Raw genomic sequence first — 13,905 nt, 5'->3', positions numbered from 1 at the left:
CATCTTTGCTTGGACAGTTACTCTGAGAAGCTTACGCTGATAGGTTTGTAAAGACCCAATGACAACCTGAAAGACTATAAAACCTGTTTGCTTTCTTAACACAAAGGTAAAAATGAATCATTCTTGAAATGTAATTAATGGCCTTGCTGCTGCTGCTAAGTCGCTTCAGTGTCCGACTGTGTGACCCCATAGACGGCAGCCCATCAGGCTCCCCTGTCCCTGGGATTCTCCAGGCAAGAACACTGGAGTGGGTTGCCATTTCCTTCTCCAATGCAGGAAAGTGAAAAGTGAAAGTGAAGTCGCTCAGCCGTGTCCGACTCTTCGAGACCCCATGGAATGCAGCCCACCAGGCTCCTCCGTCCATGGGATTTTCCAGGCAAGAGTACTGGAGTGGGGTGCCATTGCCTTCTCCATTAATGGCCTTGAGAGTAAGTAAACCCTTGAGATCTCTCACAAGCTTGGGCTGACCTCTCTGACTGCAGAAGGATGACCACTTGCAGAGATGCAAGAGGCCGATGAGCTGTCATATGCACAAAACATACACACTATATCACACACACATGTCTTTCCCACACACATATAGTAGGAACTTTTCATCATCCAGGAAAATGATGATTAAAAAAAAAAAAAGTTAGCCCACCTATATCTGGAAGTAACGATGGTTAAACTAGTCTCTGGGCAGAGGTATTTTTTTTTAGTTAATTTTTTATTGGAGTATAGTGGCTTCGTGGTTCAAATAGTAAAGAATCTGCCTGCAATGTGGGAGACCTAGGTTCAGTCCCTGGGTTGGAAGGATCCTCTGGAGGAGGGCATGGCAACCTACTCCAGTATTCTTGCCTGGAGAATCCCCATAGACAGAGGAGCCCGGTGGGCTATAGGCCATGGGGTTGCAAAGAGGCAGACATGACTGAGCAACTAAGCACAGCCCGGCACATAGTCGCTTAACAATGTTGCATTAGATTCTTCTGTACAGTAAAATGAATCAGTTGTAGGTATGCGCATGTATAGCTGATTCCTTTTGGACTTTCTCCCCGTTCAGGTCACCGCAGTGCATCAATGGATGAATGGATAAAAGGGATTTGATATTTACATACAATGAATATTATTCAGCCACGTAAAGGAATGAAATGGGGTCATTTATAGAGACATGGATGGACCAAGAGAATGTCATACAGACTGAAGTCAGAAAGTGAAAAAAAATATCGTATATTAACACATATATGTGCGTAGAGGTGTTATTTATCTTTTCTTCAGCAGAAAGACGATGAAAAGCTGCCCTTCAGGCACAACTGGTTTTAATGGAAAAAGAGGTCAGCCAGTGGGAGACATGGATTCCTTACCTCCTCTCCTGCCTCAACGTCTCGGACTGCACGCAGCAAGAGGTGGGGCCCGTTGAACACAATCGAACAGTTGGGGTCACAGCTGTGATTGAGCAAAGACATACTGGGGAAAAGGAAAAAAAAAAGGAGAATACTGTGGCTCAGTAGACAGAATCAAACATCTAAATTTAACAACTATAATGGCAAAAGACACTTTAATTTAGGGGCAGGGGGACAGGTAGGGTTGACAGTGTACCAGGGATTGAGTCCTCTCAGGGCACTAGCCTACTTCCCATGAAGTGAAAGGCTCCCTGGATGAAAGCTCATTAGGGAAATTTGTTAATAAACTTTAGGGGATGGGGAGGTGGCTGTCTCATTAGGTGCCAGCTACTAAGGCGACCCAGCATGAATATGGGGGAAAACGAACTGCCTTGCAAAGGAAAAATTTCTGAGGTAAAGGGATACCTTATTTACTTCTGAGCTAAGTAGGAAGCAGCCAAAATACCCCTGAGCTTCCCACTCGGGATCACATTTGTTGAACTCCTTCGGTGGAACTGCCAACTTCTCTAGAACACACGCAACCATGTTGCAGAATAATTAGAAGTACTTCCTCTTCAACAGAATGTTGAGATTATCTCACTACTAAGACCCCCATGCACTCCAGGCCATGGCCAAGTCATTTCATTACCTTGGAGGAATATCTTTTACTTTCGGGAAAGGGAATGTATTTAAGCTGCCACATTTGATAATAATTAGAAATAACTCTAAGTGGACATTCACTATGTAGAGAGCACCTTCTTAGCACACGAGCATGTTGATCAAATTTCATCATCACAATAATCTTACGAGAGTCATTTATTGATCCATACCATAGACCTGTGGTTTATAACACATGAGAAATAAGAAGCTGACTTCTCAGATTCACAGTTAATTATAAGAAAGACCCTCTTTGTATTTGGACGTTAATAGCCTGAAAACAAAATGAAATTCAGAGGCTCGTTGAAGGGGACTCTAGCAGCTCGGCGATACAGATCACCTGGGTGAGAGCTGGAGAGAGCTCTTTGGGAGACCAGAGCCTAAGAGGGTTCCACCTCATGGAGCATTGGGGTTCAGAGTAAGGTGAAGGTCAGGTGAAGTCGCTCAGTCATGTCCGACTCTTTGCGACCCCACGGACTGTAGCCTACCAGGCTCTTCCATCCATGGGATTTTCCAGGCAAGCGTACTGGAGTGGGTGGCCATTTCCTTCTCCAGAGGATCTTCCAGACCCAGGGATCGAAGCCAGGTCTACCGCACTGTAGGCAGACGCTTTACCGTCTGAGCCACCAGGGGTTCAGAGTAGGCAGAGCCAAAAGACAAAATGGACCCAACTGGTGCATTACAGCAAGTTTGGTGTAATAATCATATGATCAGCCCAGAAGGCTAGGGAATAAGATCAGGGCAGGGTGGTTTACTAGCACCCACAATTTTTTTTTTTTTTAATGTTTGTGGGGTTTTTTTTTTCCTTTTTGGTCATGCCCTGTAGCATGTGGGATCCTAGTTCCCTGACCAGTGATCAAACCCACACCCTCTGCGCTGGAAGCACACAGCCTTAACCACTGAACCACAGGGCACTCCTCAACACAATTCCCAACAAGAATTTAGGTCTGAGGTCTGCCTCTCCATTAATAGCATAGAACATAATGTGGGGTTATAAAACTGTTTTCTTTAAAATTCACATTTTCCATTTTTCTTGTAATTTATCATTAAGTTTCAAGCTTGGCTCTCAAACCAGCTGCAGGTAATAGCCTTTCTAACTACTTTTAAAAGGTTGGGGAGCTGGGTGGGAATTAAAGAGGCTTCTTCCAGTAAATGAAATAGCATCCACCCTACCTAGGATACAGGCCAACACCAACTTCCTGCATCTCTGCATTACAGATGGTGAAAGAGTTGCAGATCACCTGTAAAAACAAGAGGGAAACAGTCAGGATTACCTGTCACCTAAGAAACCTAAGAAACCTCATAGGCAAAAGAACAAAAATTGTCAAAATAAAATGCAAGAGCCTTTTAGTATTTGCTTTGGGAAGACTCAAGCCAAACACGGATACTCTTCCATTTGTAAAAGAACATGTCTCAGACATACTTTCCTTAAGTTTGAGAACTGATGACATATGGATAATCTTTAAAAATAATATTTTTCTGTCAATATCATGGTGACACAATAAAAAGGTCATGATATGACGCATGAAAATCTAAATAGTATGTAGCGTATAAAGAAGGCTGAGTGCTGAAGAACTGATGCTTTTGAATTGTGGTGCTGGAGAAGACTCTTGAGAGGCCCTTGGACAGCAAGGAGATCAAGCCAGTCAATCCTAAAGGAAATCAACCCGGAATAGTCATTGGAAGGACTGATGCTGAAGCTGAAGCTCCAATACTTTGGCCACCTGATGCGAAGAACTGACTCACTGGAAAAGACTCTGATGCTGGGAAAGAATGAGGGCCGGAGGAGAAGGGGATGACAGGATGAGATGGTTGGATAGCATCATTAATTCATTGGACATAAGTTTGAGGGAACTCTGGGAGATAGTGAAAGACAAGGAAGCCTGGTGTGCTGCAGCCCATGGGGTCACAAAGAGCTGGACACGACTTAGTGACTGAACAACAATGCAGTGTGTGATCCCGTTCTTTAAATATACACACAGACACACATACATATATTTATATATATATATATATAATTTGTATACATTAAAAAAAAGAACTTTGGGTGGTTAAATGCAGAAATATCAACAACATCAAATATCAACATCAAAAACAACCACCACCACCACCACCACAAAACCCTCAGGCTTAAACCAGCACAATCTAATCCTCTCCATCAAGTATTCAAAATTCAGAATACAAATAATCTATTTATTGAGAACAAAGTCTCATCTCATCATGTTAGATTTTTCATGCAAACAAACTGCCTATAGTTTCCAAATGCCACTGTGTATCTGGGGAATAACAGCAACTTGTCTTTTATTCCTACAAAGGGTGAAGTACATCCTGAGTAAGTCTGCGATCCAAGCTGATGACCAACCATATGAGCACAGGAAGTAATTCAATCAGGCTATGTACGGCACTGACTTGGCACATGGAACCCCACACTGAGTATACAGCACAGTCCTGTATCCCATGAGGCGATGGGGCAAAAGAAATAAAAGATGCAATCATTGCACTTGGGGAATTTAAAACCTATGGAAGGGCATACAGGACCATGGAAAGAGCAGTGGACTTAGAAAATCTAGGGCCTGGCCATAAATCCTGCCTTAGGGAGGTATTAGGGATAGAACAAGAAAGAAAAAAATAAAAATTTCTGCCTTCATGGAGCTTAAGTACTAGCAGGGAAGATATGAATATTTGATAGAAAAATGACACATGTGGATAAATGCTAAGAAAGAAATAAAGGGCAGAAAAAGGTGTTCAGGAAAGTTCTTTAGGACAATTAAGCAGAAATCTGAAGGAACTCTGGAAATGAACATGTGTGTATCTAGGTGATGATGGTTCATGTCACAGCAAGTGCAAAGGCCCTGAGGTGGGAATGCTCTCGGGTACATGGCCAAAGCAGAGTAGGTAAGAAGAAGCGGGGTGGGATATGAGATCAGAGAGGTAGCTAGATCATATAAGGACTTATAGCCAGGCCTGGATTTTACTGTAAATGAGACAGAAAGCCACTGTGTTTATTCTGACCAAGGAGTGACTGGATCTGGTTTCTGTTTTGAAAGGATCACCCTGGCTGTTCTGTAGTGAATGGCTATAGAAACTCACAACTGGAAGTAGAGGAAACAGTTAGGAGACCAAGCCAAGAGCCCAGGCAAGAGATGATGGTGGCATGGAGGCTGGTAGCTGTAGAAATGGGGAGGAGTGGGTGGTACTGCTGATGGATTGCTTATGGAGATGAAAAGAGCCAAGGATGATGTTCAAGTATGGGCCTGAACAAGACTGCCATCGCCCTATCTGTGAAGAAGACTGTGAAAGGAGCCAGGTTTGGTTACTGGAGTTGGGAGGAAGTCCAGTGGCTTTGTTTTAGTGATGCTAAACTTGAAGTGACCTATTAGACATCAAGCCAAGACTAAGAATCAGCAGTTGGGGTTCAGGGGAACAGTTAGGGCTAGACACTGACACTCAGGACAAAACAGAACAAAACCCATCAAGAAGAAGACAGAAAAGGCCACCACAGACTTGAGATGAACCAGTGTCTACAAATGGATCTGGTTTGTTGTTATAAAGTTTCTGCAAAGGAAAAAGCAGCAATAGGAATTTCTCTAAGTCAGCATTACGTGAAAGAACATAAAGTATGAAAAAGCATTCAGTCCTTTTAGTCTCTTTCACTGTTCCAAAGAGCTCTTAGATGAAATCTAGTGCAACCTATCATGATTTGGCATTTTTCCTCTACAAGTCTGATAAAACTGCAGTTTTAAGTCAGGAAATAAATTGGTGTACATATACATACTTTAGACACACACACTCATTAAATTGCTTTAAGGGCATCTGTTTCATATTAAGCTGCAACAGTGTACTGCCTATACATATTTATGCATAACATGGATGTTAAAAATACATGACAAAAGATCCTGTGCTTTGTTTTTGAAACTTCATAAATATTTTTAAATGGGTATGAATCTTTTAGGGGGAAATATACATTAGAACATCTATTTTAAATGTGTAATCAGGACTTTACCTAAAACAATTCACCAATGAAAAGCCAGGTCAAACAAATCTAATTTACTAACTTTTGAATCAAACCAAAATTAAAAATTTTTTCTGAACTATGAGGAAACTGAAGGTTTTTTTCCACAATAGGCATTCTGATGGAATTTTTAAAAAGGACAAGCTAACAAGGGGAAATATCAACTTGGCTCTCTCTTACTTCAGGAAACTCTTACTGATCCCAAGACTTAGCTGACTTTTACTTATCTCTTTAGCAGCATTTATCGCACTGAATCATTTATCCATTTACTTGACACAACTAGATCATAAAATACTCAGAGGGTGCTGATAGAGTTTCACTCACCACTGCATCTCCCTGCCTAGCACAGTCCTGGCACATGGAAGACACTAAGAAACATTTTTTTCCAATAGATGGTTGTTTGGGTGTAGACCTTAGCGTGCCCAGAGAGTCATTATCCAAATAGGGTATGAGAAGATGCCAGAAACAAATCAAAAGTATCCTGTGGGTGTGAAGAAGGGGAGATGGATGTAATTCTGTACCATGAAAAAGAATAAGTAGAAGTTAACCTTGCATCTCTCTTGTCCTTAGGCATCCAACTTTTATATTTTCTGCTCATATTTCTTTGTCCATTCTTTCTCTTTATTCCAGCTCACTTTTGTCTCGTCCTCTTTTCTTTCAGTTCAGTGAAGGGGAAGGCAGTAGTATTCATCAGAGGAGCATTAAGGACTTGTTTAATTCTCTGCTTAAAATGCCAGAAGTCCAGTACACTGAGCACAAAATATGTATTTGGAAAATGAATGAACCAGTGAATAGATAGGTGATGGTCCTTCACTTTCCCTTTCACTTCTCTTCCATCTTTTCTTTTTATTGTTTATTTTCTTCCCTTCTTTTCCTATTTTCACTATTATCAATCTGTCACCATTTCTCATTCTGTCCCACTCCACAATATAAGTAGGACTGTTTTAAAGTTTTATTTAACAAATTCTTAACAAGTCCCTCATTTGTATTCTGAGAGGTGTTATGTGCTAGTGTTACTGAGCTAGCAAAAAAAAAAAAAAAGTTTAATTTTTTGCATACATCTTTTATTTAAAAAATATTGGTTCCATTCAGTAATATGTAATTTAAGAAAAGTGTTACAGGAATTCTTTTGACATATATAACTGATAGCAATGGTGGATATGAGTTAGCCCTCAGGTTTTATCTTTTTTGCATGAACTAATAGGTAGATAATATTTCCATATGTGCACTACTAAAATTTGAAAAGAATTCCTTTTTATACCAAGAGATAAAAGAATGTATATGGAGCCAAAAATAAAAGTTTAGACATTTTCCAAAATATTATCTCTATATAAAACATTTTCTTAGGAAATTAAACAGGTTAAACAATTAATGAATATTTCACACAATAGAAAAGCCTATTAATGGGATTATATCTAAGAAAGCAATTAGGTTAAAAAAGTGGTTTTAAAAACTAAGCTTGACTATTACTATAAGAATATTTCCCATGACATGAAACTAAAACATACATTTAAAGTATTTTATAATTATTGAATGTAACATCATGTATACTCTTTATAATTTTTCTTTTGAAATAACTGAAAGTGTTTATAAGATAAACTGTAGCCTTTCTAGATGGTAAAAACTTAGTGAATGAGTAGAAGTAGCCATAGAACATCTCTGTTTTGTAAAAACAACAAAAACTAAAGTGAACTTTAAAATATTCTATAAACCAAATTCTTAAGTCATTTTGTTCATGTTCTAGGTCCAGAACCTGACATTTTTATTTTGAGTTTAAAAACTTCTCTGCAGCAATCAATACCACTTATTTAAATTTCAAATCTTTTGGGTCAAATTTTCTGAACTAGAAGCCTTCTATTATAGTGCCAGACAAATGAAGATGTTTGAGACACAAGGGGAAATCACCAGCATAATGGCTTTTAATGGCAAAGCTGAACAGCTATAAGAGAGCTTACCACCAATTCAGAACAGAGTAATTCTACACCCTAATAGGAGAAGCCATCCACTTCCCAGCTGCCCCCACCCAGCCCAATTACTGATTTTTACAAAGAACTGAGTCTTGTGCTCAAGTAGCTTTAGCTGGTTTCTAGCCTACTTCAAAGAATGCTTTCAATTTCAAAATATATAAATTTTAAAACACATTTAAACATAAGGGAACTCAGTTTCTGAACCGAATATAAAGTGGTTTCCTCAAAGACCATCTGCATCTCCTTAAAAATTTCTCTATTTGAAGCATAAATAGAATGCTCACGACACAGGACTTTTGACACATAGAGTTTATTAATTAGAGTACCTTTTCAAAAGGAAGTTTACTGCACTTAGTTTTATTAAGCTCTGTAGACAGAAGGAAAGGAAGAAGAGTAGGCAGGAATGAAAACCAAAAGCAGGGGTTTTCATTCAAAATAACGGCCCTCCCCGCTACTCCTTGAACTAACAATTCTCTAACTTCACAAGCAAGATAAGCATTTTAGTCAGGGAATATTATTCTCTTTCCATAGAATATGATATTTTATTGAATAGAGAATTCTTTCCAAACATTCTCACGAGCCTTAAGAGATTAAAATCTTTATTTCTTTCTCCCACCAATCTGCATGGCAAATATCTATCCCTCTTTCATGACTCAAAGCAGGCCTTTCCTAATACCTCACTCCTTCCTTTGGTCACTCATTTACAGTCTTTTCCTAGCCTTGAAGATGAAGGTTTTGCAGTCTCCAGGCCAGAAGAACAACGGGAGGAGACCAGGCTGCAGAAGAAGTTTTCTCAAAAGACAAAATCATAAATCCCAGGATCCACAAGTGTTCCCCAGGCTTACAACAGTAAGGATGGTTGTAACATCTGTTTCAGTCAGGACTTTTAACAATCAATATACAAGACAAGCGCTTCAGTATATTTATTTGCCCTTTATCAGGAAGTAGCTGGCGAGCCCCTGTGTTGTGTTGTAAGCGGGCTGTAAGGAGGTGGGGGCAAACCAGTCTGCTTGAGATCCCATCACTGAGCCACGTCTCTGCTGCATTGCAAGCCCCATGGAAGTCTGACATTATAACATTTACTAATGTGCTATTTCACTTGCAAACCTAATGGACCACTGGTTAAAGATAGCAAGCAAGGATTGCAAGCACGAACACACAAAAAAATAATTCTATAAATAAATTATATAAATAATTCTATAAATCTGATTCAAGATGTTCCATATGACGACTTTGATCTGGTTTAAATTCTTACATAGCACCTCCAGACATTTCTAGTGTTTAGAAAATGTTAGAGAATGTATAATGAGTACATAATCTTATTTTTAGCAGGTGACATGAACTCTATTAAAGTCCTGTGCATGCTGTGCTAAGTCGCTTCAGTCGTGCCCAACTCTGTCCATTTGCAGAGTGTTATTTGTCACCTAAAACCTTCTCTCTTGCTTCATCACTTAGAACATGAAAATTGTGAAATCTAATCTAACTGGATTTTGAAAAGTAAATGATAGTAATGGCAAACATCAGGTCACGAAATCACGATACTAAGGCCAAACCAAAAATACTCATTTAAAAATCTATTTGTTGACACTGAAATAGATGGGGAAACAGTGGAAACAGTGTCAGACTTCATTTTATTGGGCTCCAAAATCACTGTAGATGGTGACTGCAGCCATGAAATTAAAAGACGCTTACTCCTTGAAAGGAAAGTTATGACCAACCTAGACAGCATATTCAAAAGCAGATACATTACTTTGCCAACAAAGGTCCATCTAGTCAAGGCTATGGTTTTTCCATTGGTCATGTATGGATATGAGATGGACTGTGAAGAAAGCTGAGTGCCGAAGAATTGATGCTTTTGAGGTGTGGTATTGGAGAAGACTCTTGAGAGTCCCTTGGACTGCAAGGAGATCCAACCAGTCCATTCTTTTTTTTTAATTTTATTTTTAAACTTTACAAATTGTATTAGTTTTGCCGAATATCAAAATGAATCCGCCACAGGTATACATGTGTTCCCCATCCTGAACCCTCCTCCCTCCTCCCTCCCCATACCATCCCTCTGGGTCATCCCAGTGCACTAGCCCCAAGCATCCAGTATCATGCATCGAACCTGGACTGGCAACTCGTTTCATACATGATATTATACATGTTTCAATGCCATTCTCCCAAATCTTCCCACCCTCTCCCTCTCCCACAGAGTCCATAAGATTGATCTATACATCAGTGTCTCTTTTGCTGTCTCGTACACAGGGTTATTGTTAGCATCTTCTAAATTCCATATATATGCGTTAGTATACTGTATTGGTGTTTTTCTTTCTGGCTTACTTCACTCTGTATAATAGGCTCCAGTTTCATCCACCTCATTAGAACTGATTCAAATGTATTCTTTTTAATGGCTGAGTAATACTCCATTGTGTATATGTACCACAGCTTTCTTATCCATTCATCTGCTGATGGACATCTAGGTTGCTTCCATGTCCTGGCTATTATAAACAGTGCTGCGATGAACATTGGGGTACATGTGTCTCTTTCCCTTCTGGTTTCCTCAGTGTGTATGCCCAGCAGTGGGATTGCTGGATCATAAGGCAGTTCTATTTCCAGTTTTTTAAGGAATCTCCACACTGTTCTCCATAGTGGCTGTACTAGTTTGCATTCCCACCAACAGTGTAAGAGGGTTCCCTTTTCTCCACACCCTCTCCAGCATTTATTGCTTGTAGACTTTTGGATCGCAGCCATTCTGACTGGTGTGAAATGGTACCTCATAGTGGTTTTGATTTGCATTTCTCTGATAATGAGTGATGTTGATTCTGAAGGAGATCAGCCCTGGGATTTCTTTGGAAGGAATGATGCTAAAGCTGAAACTCCAGTACTTTGGCCACCTCATGCGATGAGTTGACTCATTGGAAAAGACTCTGATGCTGGGAGGGATTGGGGGCAGGAGGAGAAGGGGACGACAGAGGATGAGATGGCTGGATGGCATCACTGACTCGATGGACATGAATTGAGTGAACTCCGGGAGTTGGTGATGGACAGGGAGGCCTGGTGTGCTGAGATTCATGGGGTCGCAAAGAGTCAGACACAACTGAGTTACTAAACTGAACTGATGGTCAATTAATCTACAACAAAGGAGGCAATATTACACAAAGTTGGAAAGATAGTCTCTTCAACAAAGGGTGCTAGGAAAACTGGATGGCTACATGTAAAAAAATTAAATTAAATCATTCCTTAATACTATACACAAAAAGAAGCTCAAAATGGATTAAATGCCTAAATGTTAGACTGGACACTATAAAACTCTTAAAAAGAACATAGGGGGAAAAAAAGAACATAGGAAGAACACTGACATAAATCACAGCAATTATCTTTTTCAATCTGTCTCCTAGAATCATGGAAATAAAAACAAAAATACACAAATAGGACCTAATTAAACTCAAAAGTTTTTGCATAGCAAAGGAAACAATAAACAAAACGAAAAGACAACCCACAGATTAGGAGAAATTATTTGCAAATGATGTGACCGACAAGGGCTTAGTCTCCAAAATTTATAAATGGCTCATGAGGATTAACTTCATCAAAACAAACAACCCATCCAAAAAGTGGGCAGAACCTCAACAGACATTTCTCCAAAGAAGACATGCAGATGGCCAAGAGGCACATGAAAACATGTTCAACATTGCTAGTTATTAGAGAAATGCAAATCAAAATTAAAATGAGATATCCCTCAGTTCAGTCACTCAGTTATGTCCGACTCTTTGCGACCCCGTGGACTGCAGCACCCCAGGCTTCCATGTCCATCACCAACTTTCGGAGCTTCCTCAAACTCATGGCCATTGAGTCGGTGATGCCATCCAACCATCTCATCCTCTGTTGCCCCCATTCTCCTCCTGCCTTCAATCTTTCCCAGCATCTGGGTCTTTTCCAATGAGTCAGTTCTTCCCATCAGGTGGTCAGAGGATTGGAGTTTCAGCTTCAGCATCAATCCTCCCAATGAATATTCAGGGCTGATTTCCTTTAAGATTGATTAGTTTGATCTTGCAGTCCAAGGGACTCTCAAGAGTCTTCTCCAAAACCATAGTTCAAAAGCATCAGTTCTTCAGTGCTCACCTTTCTTTATAGTCGAACTCTCACATCCATACATGACTACTGGAAAAACCATAGCTTTGACTAGACGGACCTTAGTTGGCAGAGTAATGTCTCTGTTTTTTAATATGCTGTCTAGGTTGGTCATAGCTTTTCTTCCAAGGAGCAAGCGTCTTTTAATTTCATGGCTGCAGTCACCATCTGCAGTGATTTGGGAGCCCCCCAAAATAAAGTCTGTCACTGTTTCCAATGTTCCCCCATCTAACTAACATGAAGTGGTGGGACAGGATACCATGATCTTCGTTTTCTGAATGTTGAGCTTTAAGCCAACTTTTCACTCTCCTCTTTCACTTTCATCAAGAGGCTCTTTAGTTCTTTGCTTTCTGCCATAAGGGTGGTGTCATCTGCATATCTGAGGTTATTGATATTTCTGTCAGCAATCTTGATTCCAGCTTGTGCTTCTTCCAGTCTGGCATTTGGCATGGATATCCCTCACACCAGTCAAAATGACCATCATCAAAAAATCCACAAACAATAAGTGCTGGAAAAAGCATGGAGAGAAGGGAACCCTTCTACATTGTTGGTGGGAATATATATTGGTACAGCCACTATGGAGAACAGTATGGTGATTCCTTAAAAAACTAAAAACAGAACTACCAGATGACCCTGCAATTCCACTTCTGGGGATATACTCAGAGAAAATCATACTTTCAAGAGATACATGCACTCCAATGTTCATTGCAGCACTATTTACAATAGCCAAGATATGGAAGCAACCTAATGCCCATTGACAGAGGGATGCATAAAGAAGATGTGTGTGTGTGTGTGTATATATATATATATATATAGAGAGAGAGAGAGAGAGAGAGAGAGCGAGAGAGCGCGCGCGCAAGAGCGAGCGAGCAAGCGAGCTTAGTTGGTACAAAATCTGCCTGTAATGCAGGAGACCCCTGAAATGCAGGTTCGATTCCTGGGTCAGGAAGATCCACTGGAGAAGGGATAGGCCACCCACTGCAGTATTCTTGGGTTTCCCTTGTGGCTCAGCTAGTAAAGAATCTGCCTGCAATGCAGGAGACCTGGGTTTGATCCCTGGGTTGGGAAGATACCCTGGAGAAGGGAAAGGCAACCCACTCCAGTATTCTTGCCTGGAGAATTCCATGGACTGTATAGTCCAGGGGGGGTTGCAAAGAGTCCGACACAACTGAGTGACTTTCACTTTCAGCCATTAAAAAGAATGAAGTAATGTTGCGGCAGCATGGATGAACCTAGAGATTGTTATACTGAGTAAAGTAAGACAGAGAAGAAATATCTTATGACATCCCTTACATGGGGAACCTAAAAAGAAATGATACAAATTAATTTATTTACAAAACAGAAACAAATTCACAGACTTAGAGAACGAACTTATGGCTGCTGGGGGGAAAGATGGTGAGAAGGGATAGTGAGGCAGTTTGGGATCGACACATACACACCACTCTATTTAAAATAGATAACGTGCAAGGACCTACAGTATAGCACAGGGAACTCTGGTCAGTGTTATGTGTCAGCCTGGATGGGAGGGGAGTTCAGGGGATAATGGATATATGTGGTTGAATTCCTTTGCTGTTCACCTGAAACTATCACAATATTGATAATTGGCTATACTACTAAGTCGCTTCAGTCGTGTCCGACTCTGTGCGACCCCATGGACTGCAGCCTACCAGGCTTCTCTGTGAGATTCTCCAGGCAAGAACACTGGAGTGGGTTGCCAATTCCTTCTCCAATGCATGAAAGTGGAAAGTCAAAGTGAAGTCGCTCAGTCGTGTCCAACTCCCAGCGACCCTATGGACTGCAG

At 40.4% G+C, this 13,905-nt stretch overlaps 1 protein-coding gene across 5 annotated transcripts in view; it reads right to left on the bottom strand.

The window, feature by feature from the left end:
* SMYD3 (SET and MYND domain containing 3) overlaps positions 1-13,905 on the bottom strand; it is a 746,369-nt gene that overhangs the window by 161,741 nt on the left and 570,723 nt on the right. For all 5 annotated transcript variants that reach the window (XM_061382446.1, XM_061382447.1, XM_061382448.1 and 2 more), the window contains 2 exons: positions 3,189-3,256; positions 1,341-1,443 (listed from right to left, as the gene is read on the bottom strand). In XM_061382446.1, coding sequence (XP_061238430.1) covers positions 1,341-1,443; positions 3,189-3,256 — 171 coding nt within the window. The remainder of the gene's footprint in view (positions 1-1,340; positions 1,444-3,188; positions 3,257-13,905) is intronic.

The sequence above is a fragment of the Bos javanicus genome, chromosome 16, assembly GCF_032452875.1.
Source record: "Bos javanicus breed banteng chromosome 16, ARS-OSU_banteng_1.0, whole genome shotgun sequence".
NCBI classification, from domain to species: Eukaryota; Metazoa; Chordata; class Mammalia; order Artiodactyla; family Bovidae; genus Bos; species Bos javanicus.
The sequence above is the reverse complement of the archived record's forward strand: the minus strand, read 5'-3'. Positions and strand labels throughout refer to the sequence as shown.